The sequence below is a fragment of the Centropristis striata genome, chromosome 11, assembly GCF_030273125.1.
Source record: "Centropristis striata isolate RG_2023a ecotype Rhode Island chromosome 11, C.striata_1.0, whole genome shotgun sequence".
NCBI classification, from domain to species: domain Eukaryota; kingdom Metazoa; phylum Chordata; class Actinopteri; order Perciformes; family Serranidae; genus Centropristis; species Centropristis striata.
In genome coordinates, this window is record NC_081527.1 from 32,176,608 (window position 1) to 32,197,250 (window position 20,643).

At 37.4% G+C, this 20,643-nt stretch overlaps 3 protein-coding genes across 4 annotated transcripts in view; 2 read left to right on the forward strand and 1 right to left on the reverse strand.

Moving 5' to 3' along the window:
* The first annotated feature begins 471 nt into the window (after positions 1 to 471).
* On the forward strand, positions 472 to 2,555 carry tmem14cb (transmembrane protein 14Cb). 2 transcript variants are annotated; one of them, XM_059344006.1, is made up of 5 exons: positions 472 to 559; positions 737 to 838; positions 2,016 to 2,117; positions 2,198 to 2,285; positions 2,462 to 2,555. In XM_059344006.1, the coding sequence occupies exons 2-5, from the start codon at positions 763 to 765 to the stop codon at positions 2,517 to 2,519; spliced, it is 324 nt and encodes a 107-aa protein (XP_059199989.1). In that variant the 5' UTR covers positions 472 to 559; positions 737 to 762; the 3' UTR covers positions 2,520 to 2,555. The 2 variants fall into 2 exon arrangements, with proteins under 2 accessions (XP_059199989.1, XP_059199988.1); XM_059344005.1 differs by lacking the exon at positions 472 to 559 and having other exon boundaries at positions 594 to 838.
* A 138-nt stretch (positions 2,556 to 2,693) lies between these two features.
* Positions 2,694 to 19,002, reverse strand: LOC131979925 (serine/threonine-protein kinase MAK-like). Its single transcript, XM_059344001.1, has 18 exons — positions 18,913 to 19,002; positions 16,491 to 16,676; positions 15,198 to 15,287; positions 14,851 to 15,113; positions 13,717 to 13,771; positions 12,893 to 13,014; positions 12,684 to 12,763; positions 9,948 to 10,080; positions 8,987 to 9,158; positions 8,679 to 8,846; positions 7,077 to 7,400; positions 6,126 to 6,322; positions 5,916 to 6,037; positions 5,023 to 5,133; positions 4,679 to 4,753; positions 3,672 to 3,791; positions 3,264 to 3,335; positions 2,694 to 3,157 (listed from the first exon to the last, which is right to left on the reverse strand). Exons 4-18 carry the CDS (start codon positions 15,021 to 15,023, stop codon positions 3,024 to 3,026), a joined length of 2,058 nt encoding a protein of 685 aa, XP_059199984.1. The 5' UTR covers positions 15,024 to 15,113; positions 15,198 to 15,287; positions 16,491 to 16,676; positions 18,913 to 19,002; the 3' UTR covers positions 2,694 to 3,023.
* Positions 18,548 to 20,643, forward strand: part of LOC131979926 (guanine nucleotide-binding protein G(olf) subunit alpha) — a 56,879-nt gene continuing 54,783 nt past the window's right edge. Inside the window, exon 1 of the mRNA XM_059344002.1 lies at positions 18,548 to 19,364. Within this exon, the coding sequence (XP_059199985.1) occupies positions 18,845 to 19,364 (520 nt within the window). The 5' untranslated portion in view covers positions 18,548 to 18,844. The remainder of the gene's footprint in view (positions 19,365 to 20,643) is intronic.

Below are 20,643 nucleotides of genomic sequence, written 5' to 3' on the forward strand. Positions count from 1 at the left end.
AGGTAAACAATAGCATACAATATAACATAAGTGATACAAATTTTAAAAAAAGACAAGAACTATTAAAAGTCAAATATATAAAAATAAAAACATACTTTCATTAAAATATAAACACTACTGGTTTCAGGGGACAAAGTTCTAAAATGTTCTTAAACGTTTAATAAACAGTGATTTAAGTAGAGAATTCAGTTCTAGGAGAAAAGATTTTAAAAAACTTAGGTATTGATTTGGATTAAATTTATTTTGTGAATAAAAAAGGTTAAACATATTGAATAATAAAACTCGCCATAATAGATATAATATTAATAAATCATCCATTATCATAGCGACATATTAGATCTGTTGGATTAAAATAGTTATCATGGTTAGAATCTTAAAAATTGTGAAATTACAGATTTGTCTAAAATTATCGGGATATTACACATTAAAAACAAATAGCTCAGAAATCGTTACATGCTTTTATTTTTTAATGATACGGGAAGTGACGTAATTAGGGGTTAACGTTCGGAAGTTGCTAGGTAGCAAAGTGGTGTTAGCTTAATCTTGTTTCTAAATTCAGGTAAGATTGATGTTTTTATTATTTTTTAAGTGGCTGGTGTGATATTTTCATAATACAACAGGATTGGCGGATTCTTTTTCGCTACTTTAACGCTTTAACTGTTGACAAGTTGTAGTGAAGTGCTGGAAAAGCCGAATATTACTCATTAAAAAACTTCTGATTTAACTTCTCCATCAGCTGCAGGAAGTTTGTGGCGTCCCGAAATGGCTGTAGACTGGATTGGGTACAGTTATGCTGCTCTAGTGTCAGTAGGCGGAATCATAGGATATCTGAAAGCAGGTAAGAAAGACACGAACATATTTTATTTTTATTAAACTACACAGGTAACGTTAGCTAACGCTAGATCAGGAGAGACTGTGTGAGGCTAGTTGTGGGTTAAAGGTCCTGTGTTTTTCTTTGATATTTGCAGGTAAAATATCATGCAAGCAACAGTGTCATTATTTTTTAATTCAATTAATCTATTATTGCTATTATTATTGTGTTTTTTCCCGATTTATTTATTTAATTTTGTATTATTATTTTTTTATTTCTTCCTATGTCTTTTTGACATTGTTTCTATGGAAGCATGTCAAGTATATGTTATTTTTGAAAATGACATTTTACATTAAACACATTTGAAAGAGCTATGACTACTCAGTGGTGTAGACGTATTCAGATCCTTTGCTTAAGTAAAATAAATATTAAAAAATACCACACTGTAAAAATCAGTTGTGGAAAAGTATTCAGATCTATTGCAGTCCTGCATTCAAAACTTACTTGAGTAAACTTACAAAAGTATCAGCATCAAATGTACTAAAAATATCAAAAGTACTTGTTATGCAGAATGGACCCACACATATAGTTTTATATATTCTAAATATATCCTTATTTATGTAAGCAGCATTTTAATTTTGTCAAAATAGGGCTCATTTTAGCTACTTAATATACTGTTATGAGGTTTAATTATAATGTATCACGTTTTTTATATTAAATCTTGACCCGAAAAGTAACAAAAGCTGTCAGCTAATTGTAGTGGAGTAAAAAGTACAATATTTGCCTTTAAGTATTGAGTTACTTAAAATGAAAATACTCAAGTAAAATGTGTGAAGTACTGTATTCCAGTAAAAGTGGTCAATGTAGGAAAAGGCCCTTTTGAATGATATACTACTATCATATAATTAAATAAAAATACCGAGATTATTATTACTCAAATATTTTTATTGGTATTTCCAACATTATACATCTACGCTAGACGGTACTCCACATACAAATAAGGGACATAATAAATATATGTAGAAGTTGATTCAGGTGGAGCTATTTTTTAAAACTATTTTCTTTTGTTTTTTTATATATTATCAGTTTGAAATCTGGGAAATAATTTGTGTGTGAGGTAAAAACCAGATAGTCGAGAAAAAGACAATGCATCATATTTAATTGAACATGTCAAAACAAAACGACCTCTGTGTTTCCTCTACAGGCAGCGTCACCTCTCTGGCTGCAGGGCTCCTGTTCGGCCTGCTGGCTGCAGTCGGTACTTATCTGCCATCTCAAAATCCCAAGAATGTCTGGCTTTCACTAGGTGAGCAAGTTTAGTTTGTTAAACTGTGACAGTACGAATGCAGCTTTCACAAACAAACGGCAACAATTGATTCCTTGCAGGCACCTCGGGGACTCTGACTGTGGTGATGGGACTAAGATTTCTCAACTCTTGGAAGTTCATGCCAGCTGGTTTCATGGCTTTAGCAAGGTAACACACAACTCCTTCTATTCAAATTTCCATCTCACTTTTTATATGACAACAATTTACAAAATTCTACAACATTTAGACTTTAGACATTTGCTTTCAAACACCTGAGACAAACAGAAACACATTTACTTCTCAGTCTTTTTTCAACGTATCCTGATATACATGTTTCTTTTCAGTGGACTGATGCTGGTGAAGATCATCATTGGAATGCAAAAGAGACCACATAAGCTTTGAAAAAATGTGTAAATATACATTTTCTGTGTGTATATATATTTTTTTTACTTTAAAAGAAATTGTAATTTGCGCTCCCACATACTGTACATTCACAAACATATCCTTTAATGCAGACAGCTATTTCAGTTTGTTTCTGTATAAAAAATAATATAAAACAAGTGACAGAGGCAATGGTACAAGAAAAAAAGATGTCTATCTTTAATAATACAAAGGATTTTTTCTTTTTACAGTTAAATGCTTTTTTAAGCTTGTAAATATATCTGTAAAATAAATTCACCCACTTTAATTAAAAAAAAATAATAATAATTTTCTAGTCTATTATTTAAAAAAAATACTGACCGCAGTTATAGGACACTTGTACAACATTGAACTATATTTAATAGCATGGCAATTGTAACAACAGACTAGCAGGAAACACTTCTTCTCTGAAGTCTGTATTTCCTGACTTAAGTGCACTGGGAACTTTTCCCATGAGTCACTGGTGGAGCAGAGCGGACTGCTGTGCTACTGGTGACCTCCATACTTGGCGGTCCAGTCTACTCGTCCGTGCACGGGCTTGTTTGTGCTCCTTGGAAAGGTGTTCTTCCCTGCTGTGCTGCATCCAGCGTTCTGGGTTCTGCTCCTCCGCCCTTCATATTCTGAGAAATCATCATGAGAGAGATTAAAAAGTCTGCTGAGCCTTAACTTGCATGCAAAATTGCTGCATTTCTTGTGCTCATGGTGCTGTTTTTGTTTTGTTTTTACCTTCATTTGTGAGTTTATTTGAGGAGGTCTTGCTCTTGGACGATTTGATTTTGGAGTCAACTCTTAGATCCACTGCAAGATTCACAAAAAGAAAGTGTGTAAAAGTTCAGGTTGGAAGACACTAAACAAGACATGAAGGCAGGGCCTGAAAGAAAAAAAATCCTTGAAAGCTCTTTCAGTAACAATCTTCTCTGACTCCTTTCTACCTCCAGGGGGCGCTTTTGTTAAAGTGTGATGAAAGAGAAAGTTAAGGAAGTGTACTCATAAAGAAACTACTCCACAAACACAAAGAATTAGCTCGCTGTGCTGTCTGACCTGGGCCTGATTGCTACCAAGCAACACACTGAACTACAAAACAAAACCATTACTCTGTCTGAGAAAATAAAAAGTTCCCCTGCTGTGACTCACTGGCAGAGCTGCATCCTATGGGTGCCAGTGTAATCCTCTGTCTAGCTGCTCCTGTTTCGGTCATCTGAAAAGGTGACATGTGTGACTTGCTCGGGTTGTTGGAGTTGCTCATGAAGGAGTCTGGGAAGGACAAGGAAATCGATCGTCTGTTAACGTTAAGGAACTTCTGCATTGGCTTCACTTTTCTAAACTACATCCACTACTTTTATACAGTTTACAGGAGCATCTCAATACATTAGAATATGATGGAAAAGTCCATTTCCAGTAGTTCAAGTCAAATAGTCCCAACCAAGAGGCCAACATTTCCATATTAAATATTTTTTTTTAGACAATTAATTTTAGGTCTTCATCAAATGTAAACCATATTCATTATAATTAGAAGAAATTAAATAAATTAAGACAATGTTAAATAATAATAATAAATTAAGAAAATGTTTCATTCTGTGTGTAATGGATCTATATCAGGGAGGGGCAACTTAAATGCTGGAGGGGGCCACAGTTTTTCATTGACACTACCACAGGGCCACATATAGGACTGTGTTACCTAGATATGATGAAACTGCAATTAAAATGTTTACAGTGTAGTAACTTAACATATTGCATGCTCAAATGCATGTATAACAGTATAAATAGGAATACAAAAGGTTTCAAGCAAACAAACTGTGATTTCTCTTTTTTTCAGTGCAAGAACAGCAGACCAACATTACTTGCAAGAAGTAATTTTGTGCATTTTTACACTGCACTTTTAAGATTTCATGCTCAAATGCATGTAGTTGTACTGGGGGCCACTTCAAATGAGGGTGCGGGCTGTATGAGGTCCCCGGGCCTCAAGTTGCCCATCCCTGATCTATATAATGTGTTATTTCCATTTTTGAATGGAAATACTGACATAAATAAACTTTTCTATGATATTCTAATTTATTGAGATGCACCTGTATGTTAGACATCCTCATAAGTGATAAATATGACCTGTAATTCTGTGAGCTGTTTCTAATTTTGAGAGATACCTTTTAAAGGATCAAGATCCTCCAGAGTCTTTTCTTTTAGAGGCTGCTTATCTGTTAGTTTAGGAAGACTAATGTCTAGCACAATATAGAAAGAGAAGAGGATGGGTGAGTGGAGGAGGAAACCAGAACACAATGGGAAAAAAAGAACTTGGAATTTTTCTGTTAAGTGTCTTGAATAGACTTAAGGTATAATTTTAATGCTCTGGCTTCTTCATTATCTCATAAAAACAATCTATGCTTTTTGTGCAACATTTTTCCTGTTTTGACACCAAAAAGTGTATATTATTTATTATTCCAGTGTTTTCTTTTGACACTGAACTCTACACTACACCATTTTTTCTTACCTTTATTTAGAGGAAACTCCATCATCTGTCCTCTTGTTAAACACGAGCTGCCCAACAGCTTTCTGCCAACAACCTGGCCTCCTGCTGAGGAGTTGTTTTTAGGATTTATGCCTGAAAAAATGAGAAAAGACATCGCTGAGAATTAACTCGCTGTACCTGAAGTCCACACAACAATTTACCCAGACTTGAAAATGATTTCAGTCTGTTGGTCTTTTATCTTCTTAAACTGCTTCTAGGCAGATATCCCACTTTTTAATCTTGCAAACGTTTTTAATTTGAGTGTTATAGTATAGTGTTTAGCTACACTGTAAATAATATGGTCAAGGTGAATGAATTATCATGAATGCAAAAGTGTGGATTAGTTCATGTAGTACTTCTGAATTATCATGAATGTACGAAATTTAATATTTTCTTGTGCATGAGTTAATGCAAGAACAATTAATTGACCAACTTTGAACACTTTCTACATAAAAAACCTTTAACATTAATAATTAACACACGATTAATAGTTGGAGGTAAACATTTTTGCCTATGAATCGGTTATTTTTGTGACCCCATGATCATGATCTGGAAATCAACAGAATACATGTGCACTGCAGACTTACCTATAAAGAAGACATGAACATCATTATTTACTCGCAAATCATGATGAGTCAGAGACCTCAGTTGTTAAATGATTTGTTCTTGCATTAACTCATGCAGGAGATATTCATTCTTGTACATTCTTTATAATCCTACATTAATTAATTTGTGTGGGGTTTTTTTTTCATTCATTAAGTCATGCATGAATTCATTATAATTTATCAGTAATATATAGAATTGTAAAAGTAACATCCTTTTGCGAGGCAGAGGCTAATGACACTGTTGTGATACAGTAGCTAATTGTTTCTCACCAGGCATATATCTGGACTGGCGGAGGTAGTGCTGCTTGGCAGACAAGGTGGTGGAGTCAGCTCTGCTCAGCCCGCTGTTGCTCTGCAGCTTCACTCCTGTGTTGCTCTTTGACTCTGGAAATCTAGACAAAAAAAACTATCGCACCTGCACTGCACCTTTATCCCAACTGTGCTGAAAACATCTTTTACATAAAAATAAGGAGGTCTTACCGACAGTTGGGCCCGTCGAGCCCCCTGTCCCTCAGAGTGCTGATGGTGGGTTTTTTGGAGATGGAGACTCCAGCGTCTGCGTCCTCACCATCGTCCCAGCTGTCGACGGACTTGAAAGACGTCTGGCCCCATCGTCTACGCCCTGTCCTCACTCCTGTCATGCTGTTCTCGGCTCCTATGGGAGCTGCTCTTGTCTGCTTTAAAATCAACATACATAGAAGAAGACAAAGTTCTGTAAGCCCCATGAAGGTCCCATTCAGACATTTATTGATTGATTGAGAATTTATTTGAACACAAAATAAAAGATGAACATTTAAAAACAAACGAACAACAATAAATACAAGACAACAACACAAATGAAACAACAACAAGACTCAACACTTATTTGTGTTCAAAAGGAGTGGGAAGAAGCCAAAGCTTATAAAAATCCCACCCCTTCTCCCTATGTTAATTTACTATATTCAGTTATATAACAATAATATTTATATATATGTATGTATAACACATAGTAATGTAGTTTATAAACTCATTATTACCATTATTAACACACATAACTTGTTATTAACTTACAAACACATAAGTACACATACACCCATGTAGTCATAATGAGACAACAATGAACAAACAACAATAACACACAAAAAAGAGAAAAATAGTAACACATTTAAAAAATAAAACGTCCACAATAACCACCGTCATTTTACACACCCGTTTTCATCCCTATATCGTGTGAAGACATGCTTTTTATATTTGATTTTGAAATGTTTCATATTTGAAGATTGTTTTATTTCTTCACACATCCCATTCCATATTTTAACTCCACTGAATGAAATGCAAAACCTTTTCCTATTTGTATGTATTTTGATGACTTTAAAGTTATTTGACCCCCTCAATTGATATCGCCCATCTCGACCCTTAAAGAAGTTTATTTAGAAGCTGTGTGATACTTACAGCCTGCCAGTTCATCGGCTGCCTGTTTTTCACCAGGCTGAGAGGTTCCTGCTGCCCCTCCGTCAGCGTGGTGGAACACATTGCTTGTTTTGTGCTTTCCATGTTGTCCTGAGGCAGGAGTATCTGCTGAAGGGGCTGGTGGAGAGACTGGCTGCAGGTCTGTGTCCTGCTTGGCTCGCTGGACTCTATGTCTGTCTTACAGAGGGACAGAGGCTTCGTTTCAGCAGCCGCCTCGGACATCTTTACCTGAGCCTTGTGCTGCTCCGAATACTTCAGAGGAGCGCCGAGTGCCTGGCCGACATGGAAGTATGGATACCGTAAAGCCTGGAACACAAACAGGACAAACCAAATTTAAAATATAATTAATTACATCATTTTAGTTCCTTATGTATTATATATGGGAAAATAAACTAAAAATATATGATACAATACATGGAATATAGCTATATCAATCCCCAGTGGCAATAAAAAGTATACTATAACTTCTGACTCTATGCACTATGAATGCTTCATAGATGTGTCCAATAAAGACACAAATTATTATTATTCTTTGTGTGGTATTAGGTAAAGCACATTGTGTTTGTCTATACTTGGAACTTAGATCCAGATCAGATCACATTTTATGACAAATTAATGCAGAAAACAAGTTAAGTTCAAAAGGTTTACATACTTTTTCTTGCTACTGTATATCTAATGTGGACAAACCAGAGACAAACCACTGCACATTTGTCACAGTGATGAAGGCTGAAAAAAGACTGATGACTATGTGCCGTACTGGAAACTTTTTTAATGTGAATTTCAGCTTCAGTATTGGTTAAAAAGTTTCCATAATGATGTGTGTCCGTCTCACAATGAATGAAGTCAGGGGACAGTAATTCCCAGATGTCAAGTTTGGAGTTACAGTAACTGCTAAAGTAACCAGATTGATTACCACTTGGGCCTTCGACTCTAAAAATACATGCACTCAGAGGAGCTCAGGATAAAACCCAAAGGGCTTGTGCTATTCAGCCACAGTCACTTCAACATTACTCAGCTGTTTTCACTGCGATCTTTGTTTATTTCCAAACAATCTATGTTCAAAGTCAGCAGTGGTGAAAGAAGTATTCAGATCTCCTGCTAAAGTAAAAATACTAATACCACACTGGTAAATTACTCCAGTATTGCATGTGCATGCAAGTCCTGCATTCAAAACCTACTGAAGTAAAAGTACCAGCATACTCGTTTTCCAGAATGTTCCCACTCAGATTGTTATTTCTCTTGTAAATATATTATTACATCATTTATATTGATGCATTTATGTAAGCAGCGTTTTAATTTTGTGAAGATAGGGCTCATTTACTTAATATATATTTTTTTTAGATTTAATTTAAAGTAAATCACTTTAAATGTATCATTTTTTTATGTTGAATCTGGACCTGAAGAGTAACAAAAGCTGTCAGCTAGATGCAGTGAAGTAAAAGTACAATATTTGCCCCTAAAATTTAGTGGAGAAGAAGAATAAAGTTAAATAAAATGGAATGTAAGTAGCCCAAAATATACTTATGCTCAGCACTTGAGTAAATGTACTTAGTTACATTCCACCACTGAAACTCGATGCTGTACCTGAGCAGCACTTGGTCTTTTCTCCGGGTCCCACTGCAGCATGTCCTTCATCAGGGTGATGGCGTCGTTGCTGGCGTTGGGGATCAGCGATCTGAGGCTGGTGGGGACGCACTTTGGGAAGCGGAAGTTCATCGAGGTGGCCAGGTTGTAGCCTTCAGGCCAGTCTGACTGATATGGTGAGACACAAGACAATAACAAAATAAAGTAGATTGCATAGAGAATGGCAGAAGTGTTGAAGCGACACTGGTTGGTTGCATCCGTCACGACAGCAGAATTAGATCATGTGACACCTCGTCCTGGTGGTTCACCTTCTTCAGCGTTCCCAGGACCTGACAGATCTTGAAGATCTCGTCCACCTCACTGTTCCCAGGGAAAAGAGGCCGGAGTGTGTAGAGCTCCGCCATGATGCATCCCACGGCCCAGATATCAATGGGTGAGCTGTAGGAGTTAGACTTCAGCAGAACCTCCGGGGCTCGGTACCTGTAAGAACAGCACAAGAGGATATTTAATGGGGATTTTAACTCTACTCTTGCTTAAATTCCTCTTTTTTTCCTGTTAATGTTCTATACTCCATTTTATTATTCCTCCACAACAGTGAAGCATTATGTTTTGGTGTTTTCAGAGAGACATTTACCTCTACGGTATTAAAATCTGAGTAGCAACAATCAAAATGATCTGCATAGCTTACTTATTTATACCAACTTTTTAAGTTTTTTTATGGGTTGATTGCATGAACACATTGAAAATTTTTGTCATGCCAAAAGTGCTGAATCCTCGACCAGACAACACATAGTAAAACCTAAAAATAACATTGAAGCCAGTGGTGGAAAAGGTATTGAGATCCCTTACTTAACTAAAAGTACTAATTCCACACAGCAGCATTACTTCACTACAAGTACAAGTCCTGCATTCAAAACTTATTAAAGTAAAAATACAAAAGTATTAGCATCAAAATGCACTAAAAGTATCAAAAGTATAACTTATTATGCAGAATGTAAATTAATTTTAATATGTAGTATTACTAGTGGATAAATGAGCCTTAATAATCTCAGTTTGTCTTCCTCTCCGTCTCATGAACAGATTTACCTTTCTGTAGCCAGTATAAACTTAATCTAGGACTTTATAAGGTACAGATGAGCTGCGTGATATTACAGCAGGTGTTACTGTGAGTCACAAGTTTAATTCAGGTCAGAGGTAGATGTTGTAGATCATCTACAGGAATGACTTGTACATTGCTCTGATAATATCTTGTAGATAAATCCGTCTCACCATCTTGTCGACACGTAATCAGTGTAAGGTGGCTGCGAGCGGATTTCCCTGGCTAGTCCAAAATCAGCAATCTTAACCAGCTCTGGGCCCATACAGAGCAAGTTCTCTGGCTTCATGTCACGATGGAAATACCCTGAAAAACATGAGGCAGTCAAGTTAACGTGCTGATGCTGATGTTTGTCTACAATTGCATTATTTTCTCAAACTAAATAGTTTTTGTCTAAGTTTCTACCACTGTTACAACCACTACTACTTTTACTACCAATGACTCTCTATTGATGCATACCACAAGTGACCACAATTTGATCTGACTTTTTAAAGCAATTACAAGGAGTTTTTAACTGGTTATAAAACAGTGATACCCCTATACAACAATAGAATGGCTTGGTTAAATTTAGGAGGACAAAGTAGATGGTTAGGCATAAAAAAGACAGTTAAAAAAAGTTAAATAAATGAAAGTAATTGCCGGAATTGAGGTAGTTACGAAGGTGACGTAAAGCTTGACATAGACGTGATGAAGCTACGCATAACAAAGTTGACACAAACACACTCTTCTGGGTCAAAGGCCTGTGTGTAAGTGGACTTCTTTACACTGTATTCTCACTTTGACACTTCTGCCCTGGTGTCCTTTATAATTACTACGGCCACTAGAGTGTGCCGCTAACTACAATGGTACATATGAGTGGTTTCAAGCTTCTGTGCAAACAGCACATGCAGTTATTAATCTCACAAATGCCATAAATGAATAAAACTGGTCTCTCCCCTCAAAAACGACCCCATATGTCGTTTGGACAGCCACAAAATATGACCCATATTCACATTTAGGCTGTCCTCCCCCGCCGCAGTAATTATGAATGACGGCGTTACTGAGTATAAAACATAGAAGTCGCTCTCGGGGCTGGCCGGACTGAACAGACGTCTGACTTTCACCCAGGAGAACGGGGTTCGTGTCCCATGTGAAAACAGAAGTAAATGATGTGATTTAAACATCACTGAACTACCGTGCCTCATGTTTTGTGCATCATGTATTTACCTTACTATGTCACTTCTGGTATTCATGTCGTCCTCGTAACTACTTCACTTCACTCATTAACAAACATTTATTTACTGTCTTTTGTAACGCCTTACTAGGAAGTTTATGCCCTACACCAAGGTCAGTGGTTTTATAGCCTAAATTCAACTAACTGCAACCCTGAACCGTACGTGTATGTATGACCCCGTTTCCATTTAGCAGTAACATGTGGCCTTGAGTGATCCAAACACAAGTGGACAGCTCTAAATACAGGTGAAAACACCGTGAGGACGCATTGAGATCAGATGTCAAAAACCACATTCGGAGGTGGTTCAGGTTGCATGTGTCCACATTCAGATAGTAGTGAGAACGGGTATGTGACTCTTGTCCACATTTGGGACCGCCTACTCAATGGCTGCCCACTGCCTGAGTGGAAGTACGGGAGTAAGCCGGCTTTGTCCAACTCGACTGCCCCAAGACAAAAATGATGAGTGTGTCTAACATCTTGGGTGATGAGGTTTGCCTGGAACACGCCCAAGAATGCATTGTTTTGATTTATTCTTCTTCTTCAACTACTACTACTACTACTTCTTCTTTTATTTTCGACCAACTAGGCACGGGAGGGGCACTGCTGCCTCCTGCCGGTTAAAAACAGCAACGCATTTGGTGTTTCGCAAACGGAAATGATGTACATGCTAATCTACATACAGAGCGAGGGAAGTGGAATCGGATCACAAGTGGTCACTGAAGACACATGTGGAGACACATGCTACTGCTAAGTGAGAACACACAGACTGAGAGCTGTCAACTTGCGTTTGGATCACTAAGATCGGATGGTACTGCTAAATGGAAACAGGGTGTATAATGACATGTTCACTCCACTCTGTACCGTGAACCGCGAAATGCTTGTATGGGTCTTTTTGACAAACGCTCATATTGATTGTTATGGGTGGTATTGACCTATTTTGTCATTTAGGCTGGAGATCTTGTGGAACAGATACATTACCGTTTCCTGCACAAAGCTGTGTTTACAAATTAAATATAGTATTAAAATGAATTAGTCTTTCTTTCACTCTCTTCTTAAACAAATGAACGCGCTAGCCAGATCAAGATCTAAGTTCCTTGTAGTTGCTTTAAGATCTAAAACAGTTAAAACATCTCCGACTGACAAAAGATGTTTTAAGCTGAAAAAGCACAGTCAAACCAGAGGGAAAGCGAAAGACAGCAGGAGTCTCTTACCGTGCTTATGCACAAATGCTAAGCCAGACAACACTTGGAACAGAATGTTCCTTATCTCATTTTCAGAAAACATCTTATCTTCCCTGGCAGCGGTAAACAAAGTGGTAAAAGACAAAAGAAAGGAAGACTGGATAATGCAAACAATCATGCCTCATTGAAGTGGGAATGACACCATCACCCACTAACACTAAAAACAGAGCTGAAAGAAGAGAGAAAAACTTGTTCAGTTAAGCTTTGGTACCACTCACACCTCCTCTTCTCACAGGAGAAGTGAGTCATTTTTGGCTGAAGAAAATCCTGTGATACTTGATGTTTTATCAACTGTACAGCATTTATTTACTTTTCAGTTTTAGTTTTTTTGCTTTCTGTTTAACCAATTATGACGTATTTACAACAGGACAGTGCTGGCAGCTTGATAACACATCATTTTATCAGACAGAAAAGACTTCTGTGTGTACTGAAAGGCCTTGCTGTAAGTCACCTACCATGTTTATGAATAAAGGACAGTCCCTGTAATATCTGAAATGTCATGTTTCTGACGACTGACTCAGGGAACAACTTGTTTCTGCAAAAACCAAGACCGACACATGATGACTCAATCTGACCCAAATAATTCTCACTGGAAATAAAAACCACACTGCCAAATGAAACCACAAAAATAACTCAGCTAAAATAATGACCGATGTGTTCTTACCTCTCCTTCATGAGCTGATAGAGGTTTACTTTCATGTACTCAAAGACAAAGTAGAGGTAGTCGTTTTCTCTGATCACTTCTCTCAGTTTTACCACATTGGCGTGGTTCAGCTTCTTCAGTGACTGACAACACAAAATATTAAGGAGACACACACAAGAGAGTCATTAAGAATCAGCTCATTATATAAGGAAATTACCTAAAATGTCAGAAAAACTGTCTGAAATTCTCCTTTTCACTCCTCTCCAAAAGGCTGGTGAACAAAAAAACACTACATGCTAAAAATAGTTTCATTGTCAGAACTTTTTCATACACAGGTAGCGTTAATTTAACACTCACTTGTGGATTGAGATTGTAATTTACCATTTGGTGCAACAGAATTAAACAAGACAGGAAGAGGACATCTTTCTTTCTTTGTATATTATTGTGTTTTCATTGTGAAAAAAGCCAAGTTAAGACTAGAGTTTGGCCCAGGGCTTTATTATGACAAGAGTTATTTTTTTCTTTCTTTCTTTCTTTCTTTTTTTGTTTAAATTTGTTTGTTTAAGTGTGTTCTTCTTATGTCTTAATGGCATCATGTTTGTTTATCTGAAAAAAGAAGCATGGCAATACCATGTCTGACATTTCAAACAGATATAATATCTTGTATTAATAGCTCTACTTGATTAGTTCAACATATAAATGTGGCATAAACATGGGCAGTATTTTACAAGAGGAAAGATCACTGGTTAAAAATTATAAAATTGCCAAATATTTATCGCTTAGTGTATCGAAAAGCTGTTATTTCAGTTAGTGCAGATTTCTTGTCTGACTTTAATGATTCTCACCTTCACCTCTCTTAGATTCAAACACTCCTCCCAAGAATAAAACTTCCTCTTCATCCTGTTGAGGGAAAAAAACAAAAAACATTTGAGGAAACTAATTAGTCCTGTCCAGCACCTCAAAATCATTTTGAGAGTTATTTTAGTCTATATATTTGGGTATACTGGGTATATATTTAACTAAGTTATATGACCTTATAAATAAACCTGGAGCAACTTTTTCATATAGGCAGCCATAAATAGTGACAAAAGCTATTTTATTTAAGGTTAAATTGCCATTATTTAATATAATACAAAGTCCTCTTTAGTATGTGTTAATTAAGAGAGTTGGTGCACTTTTCTCTCTTCTAAGAGCTGGCTTTGTGATTTAGGCAAATCACAACGTGGATTTTACATAAAACATTGCTGAATGCAAGTTTAATGCACATCTTTTGATTTTTATCTTTGTTGATGGTTTATGACAACTTTTGTGGAAATCCAGATCTGGCAAACATATCATGTAGACATATGAATCTTCATTCAAATAGAGATGCTTATGAGCTACCGTACAATAATTTTGAAGGCTTTTTTAAAATTGTGTTTATCGGCTCCAATAAATGCTTCATCCTAGGCTACATTGCTGTCTTTAAATTGTCTTTATAATTGAAATGTTTTACAAGTGTAACCTGTTTTAACCTTTCTTCCTTTTTTCTTCCCGTACTCCAGGGGCAACACTGTGCGGTGTACTTTCACTCCTTTCACTGTCATCAGTCGTATCAGCTTGCACTATAACCTTACATTTACAAACAGTGCCTGAAGGAGCCTCATGAAACATTCATTATTAATTTCTTGCCAAAGATCTACAGGCAAATAAGGACATTATGACAATAAATAGTAATAATGCTACTGATAATAAAAGTTAAAGTGTCTGGGCATCTTTTGAGCATCAAAATGAGTCTTAATCTGGTCATTCCAGGATCTAATTATCCTTCAAATGCCGAAACATGAAACTGATTTCCCTCTTTTCATGTGAGGAAGCAGCATGTTTGAGTCTAGAGCAGTAATGCACCTTGCAGCAGTCCCTCAGAGTCTAATCAGCTTAATGCTTTGAGACAAAACAACACCCTATGTCTCAGACATGTTTACTGGAGCTACACTCACCTCTTTATGGCCACCAGCTCCCCAGTGTCATTGCTCTTTCCCAGGAGCACGCTGCCGTACGTGCCGTCCCCCAACTGCTTCAGCGTGGTGTAGCGGTTCATCGTCCACAGAGAGTCCTGCCTCTCCTTCACTGAAGAGCCTTGACAGTCCCACACAGTCCAACAGTTGGTCATTGTAAACACAGCAACATCCCTCCACGGACCAACAGCCCTCTACGCTGCTCTGTCCTGCTGCTACTGTTTGGCTACTCAAAGGCTTTTACTCTAGGAACACAGAAATAAAACATGAGTGCTCGTCATTTACCTTTCTCCCTGCAGACTGGTGATGGAGGACGGGTAGAGGTTTACCTGGCGAGGGAGAGCGGAAAAGTGACTCTGCCTCTTGCACTGTGTCTCGCCTATCCTAAGCTAAGCCTTGGACACAGGAAGGGCGATCTCCTGCGAGGGGAAGTGGATTAAAGTTGACATGTGATTAAGAGTGAGTGTTAGAAAACAGGCTCACCGGAGAACCTGGAGACATGGTTTTACCTCATCGAGTCCACTTGAAAATAGGACGCAGGGTGACACATTTTTGTTTTGAATTTGTTCTTATAAAAACCTGCACTGAAGTGGTCTCGAGGGCTGTGTAAATGCCATTTAAAACAATTTGACTGTTGTTTGGAGGATGCTTTTGACCAATTAACTTGATGTCTGTCTTCTGTTTTTCTTTTATATCCAATTAACCCACATTTTAAAAGGGCAAGACCTTAGAGTACACTGTGGCCAGACTTGAACAAATTAGGGCCAGTGTGTTTAAACATTACATAATACTAGTGCAAGAATAAAAATACAAACTAGTGCAAGCATAAGCTAGTTAGCCAGGACGATACCATGTTCTAATAATCCTTTTTTAAAGTTTTTATAATATATACATTTTAACCTTCTCTCTGCTTGTGTCTTTTCGAGAGTTTGTACACCATGCCCAGTAGAAGCGATTGCATATGTTTCCAGTATACATAATTATCTGTTGTTTTTTCTGTCCTGCTAGAGGAGAATAAATATATGTCAGACATATCACAATATCACATTTCACAATAATCCATTCTAGAGATTTAACCTGTAAGCATTACACTAATGTTGCAGCTAGTCAATGTAGGGCTAGTTTTTAACTCCTAACTATGTGTGTGTGTGTGTGTGTGTGTGTGTTAAAAGTACAATATTTCCCACTGAATTATAGGCTATTTAGGTGGAAGTCTAAAGTAGCAGAAAATGGAAATACTCAGGTTAAGTACAATATCTCAAAATTGTAAGGCACTTGAGTAAATGCACTTACTTATTTTACATAACTAGTTAGACTTTATGCATCCTTTGTAATGGACTATAAAAATGGAGTATTAAAAATGGAGTATTAAAAAGTAGTAGCTTTAGCAACCTGATTACAGAACATGACATTTGACGTTTCTGATGTTGGCAAATAATAATCACAAACCTTTACACTGCTAGACAATTTCCTCGCGATGTCTGAAAACTTTAATTAACTTTAATTAATTTAGATAACGTTTGTAAGCAAACAACAAGCAAGCCTTCAACCTTATAGTCCATGCCTTCAACTAACGTTAGAGCAGACGATAGAGAGCAAAATTAAAATAATGTTAACATTACCTGTCTGTTCAGCCCTAGTTTTCAATCTTATGGTCTAAGAGACATTTGTTTTTTTACAAAACACATATATTGTCCGGAGTCTTTTTACTTAAATAAAACACAGCTACCATCAGAGGCATCACGGTGATGGAGAGATGCTGGTCCGTTTGTGAAGGCGGCTTCCTGTCTCATAGGCAACGCAGGCTCCTACAAAATAAAATGAAATAAAATCATACCAATAATACGTGCAACACTATGCACTAGAATGTTATAGTAATAGTATAGTGTTTGTACCTTGCACTGTTGTACATAGCATTTCTAAAAAAAAAAATTAATATACTTTAAAGATTTCACTTTCTCTTTACCTTCACTATTATGCTCTAAATTAAATTTAAACGATATATTTATACAGAGACATGGCATGTGAGCATACAGTTTCACAGTTTCAACATTATCCTAAACACTATTTGCCTAATTTAATTCACATTGGTGGATCTAACACCTATATGGGTTAAATTTTACCCTAAACAGTCTCTTAATAGTAAAGTTATTAAATATTTAAATTTTTGCCAATTTTGGGTCACATCAAAAATTCATCAAATTTCATGCTACAAGAATGTCATTTAGGTACATATTTTTGTCAAATGTCAAAATGGGTCAAATTAGACCATAACAGTATTTAATGATGATGTAAGATTTTTTTTTTAATAGGAACAATGTATACAATATAGACAAACTAAGCAGATTAACCTCTAAAGGACCCCATGGTAAAAAACAAACAAACAAAAACCAGACAAACTGCAGTTGGGTTTCTATTGACCCCTCCCACCAAAAATGAATACAAGAGGATGCACAAGTGACCACAAAATCAACTAGAATAAAATTTAAAAGGTCATGGGTGTTTAAAGGGGCCCAGGGTGTCTAAAGACCATAGACTGTATATAAGACCAGTTGTCAATCAAGCCTTGTATTTTAATTATAGTGCAAATTAATTTATTTTAAAACTGCATAGTGCTTATATTATTTGATCCAACTTCAACCAAATGTGTGTTGCTACAGAATTAACAAACTGAAAAGTACAGAGAGTTACTGCATGTAGGTTTTATGGCTCTACTCCATATACATACATATATCTTATAATCAGTATCTTTTACAAGTGCTCCATCTAATGGTATATTTTCAACCCTGCATCTAGTTGGGACTTTGGCCCCCATAAACCAGAACGTAACCCCAACTTTTTCTGACCTTTTCTGTAATTATACATGTCAATTAATTTCAGTGGTCTACACCTAAAAACAAAAACATTGTGTTGTTGTATAAACTGTCACAGTGCAGGTAAGGAGGCTAAACAATATTCCAAAATATAGATATATTTTGGACTGCATTGTATGTTGGTCTTATTGCATTTTGCTTGACCAAAAGAAAAAAATATCCTATTTTTTCTTGTAAAAGACCCCTTGAGACCAAACGAAGGATCCTTGAAAGGCCCCAGGACCCTCAGTTTGAAGACCGGATAATTCGTCCTCATAATATTTACAGGAACACTTGAAATGCTTCGAGGCCCAAAATAGGTCCTCTATATTTAGATATTTGATAAACGACACTCGGTTTATGGGAATTTAGAAAATCTTACATTAATAAGTGTAATTAATCAAAATACTGACATGAAGAAATTATATTGGATTGATATAAACAAATTATATTCAGGTAAATTGGTCTGGTAATAATAAAATATTGTTAGGGAGCACAATAATGCTTAAATAATAATAATTATCTGTGTGTGTATTGACTCAAAAACTGAACCGAACTTAAATATGTTTCATTTTTCAAAATGTTTGTCATTTATTTTGAATAAAATAGGCCTGTTATGTAAAGAAAGGGCATTAGTCTGGTACTAAAGAGCAGGTTCACTATCTTCAGTGCAGGAGGTGTCTTTAGGTATGCAGGCATGCAATGTGAGGAATGAAAATCATGACCAGCATTCTCGAAATGGCCATACTGTAGTAACATGACGTGCCGTGCATTGCACCTAACAACTGTGCAGTCAGATTGTTGACTGTCTGCGCAGCGGATAGTCGCGTTTTTTTCCAAGGTTGTGCTTTTGGTTACTTACGGTAAGATGGACCCGCAGTGTCCACTAAAGGATCAGGTGATCCACTAACTACGAAGCGAAGGCTGACTGGGGAAAATGCAAAATGACATATAGCAAATGTCGGAGCATAATTCATTCACATTTTCGGCTCAATTTTGGACTTAAATCGCACCGCTGGAGCTCCAACGTAACGATGGCTCGTTAGAGCTGGTGGCGCAACTGCGATTTTTTTGATATTTTAATTTATGAGAAATCACATTCACAGACAAATATTGGTTTCAACATGGGGCTGTGCTACAGTTTGCGTCCCCGGCTCTTCGGGGACCTGAGCGGGTCTATCTCCAACGCTACCTCGGACTCGGATCAGCCTCCGGACGCCGCCGTGCCGACCCGCGCCGTGGGAGCTCGCCAGGAGGACACCGGGGGATGCGGGGAGACTTCGTCGCTACGCGGCGGCGGCGGCCCGGTGCGCCCCGGGGACCCTGCCAGGCTCCCGGCCGGGGAGCACCGCCGTGGAGACACCGGTACCGACGGTGTGCTCATACAAAACGGAGGTGGCGGCGGCGGAGGAGGAGGTGGTGGTGGCGGTGGCGGAGGCAGCGGCAAGGGGACAGGAAAGGACCGCGGCCGACGCTTACAGCTGCTGCAAAAGACTAGCACCCAAAAGCAGAAAAACTGGGACAAATTGCTGGTGGAGGAGAAGGAGGCCGAGAAGGAGGCGAAGAAAGTCAGTAAGAATATTGACAGGGCGCTGAAGGAGCTCAAACGGGAGTACAAACAGACGCATCGGCTGCTGCTGCTCGGTAGGTCCAGTCCCTCTCTGTTGTTGTTGGACTAGGAAGCCCATTTATTATTAGAAACCAAAACGTACTGGCCTTTCCAGAAATTATGTCACTACTCTGGCGAGGCCTCATGCCACATCTGTTGGCTTGGCTGTGAAGACTACCCCCTGCGGCTGTCAATGACAAATGATGAAGATGGACGTGTAGACTCACTGGGCCTGCTGTCCTCTCACTGTTAATATTTGGAGTTTATGAGGAAAAGCCAATTAAACATAATGTAGGCCATTAAATATGGACCAGTACACAGGTTTACAGATACCACCTAGCTCGTGGCTACTGGGCCATGTTTACTCCTACAGCAGGCATGAGTAGTACCCTGTAGTATAGTACAGGAGTACAGAAAGTGTTATATAGTGTCACCTAAAGGATCATTTAGTAGGCTGTAATGTACAAATATACTAACTATTGAGCCATGTTTAATGCAGTATAGTGTAGTAGTAGTAGGTGTAATAGACAGTACAGGACTACTTCAACTGTGGCATATGTACAGTAATTAATCTCAATAAGGTAGTAGGCCTATAGTAGAGTGTTGTTTAGTGTTACAGAGAGTATCATTTAGTTGGATTTAGGATACAAATGTGTAGAGAGGTGGCTTAGCTTTTGGCAACTGGGCCATGCTTAATGTGAGAATTAATATAGTATAGTATGTTATAGTAGAGTAGAGTAGAGTTTAATATATTATAGTATAATAGAGCAGAGTAAAGTGTAGTGTAGTATAGTCTGTAGTCTTGGGACTATGATGATTAAAAATAGTAATGTGGCTTGTGGTGTTATGTAGTGTCATAGAGAGTATAATTTAGTAGGCTTTAATATACACATGTAGATTTACCACTCTTTTGAGCCATGCTTACTCTGAAAATTGTGGTATTGTGTAGATTTAGGTATAGTAGACAGTACAGGACTATTTTAACTGGTGTATGTAGAGTGATTCTTCTCAGTAAGGTAGTGTAGTAGAGAATAGTGGACTGTAGCATCATAGAGTGTTGTGTAGTGTTATAGAGAGTATGATTAAGTTGAATTTAGCATACAAACATGTAGAGAGACAGCTTAGCTTTTGGCAACAGGGTTTTGGCAAGAATTAGTATAGTATAGTAGAATGTAGTCTGTAGTCCTGGGACTATGATATGATGAAAATAGTATTTTGATTAACTGGGGCATATTTACAGGGTTTTTATTTCAATAAATACATGTATGGTAGCTTGTGGTGTTATATTGTGTCATAGAGAGTATATTGAATAGG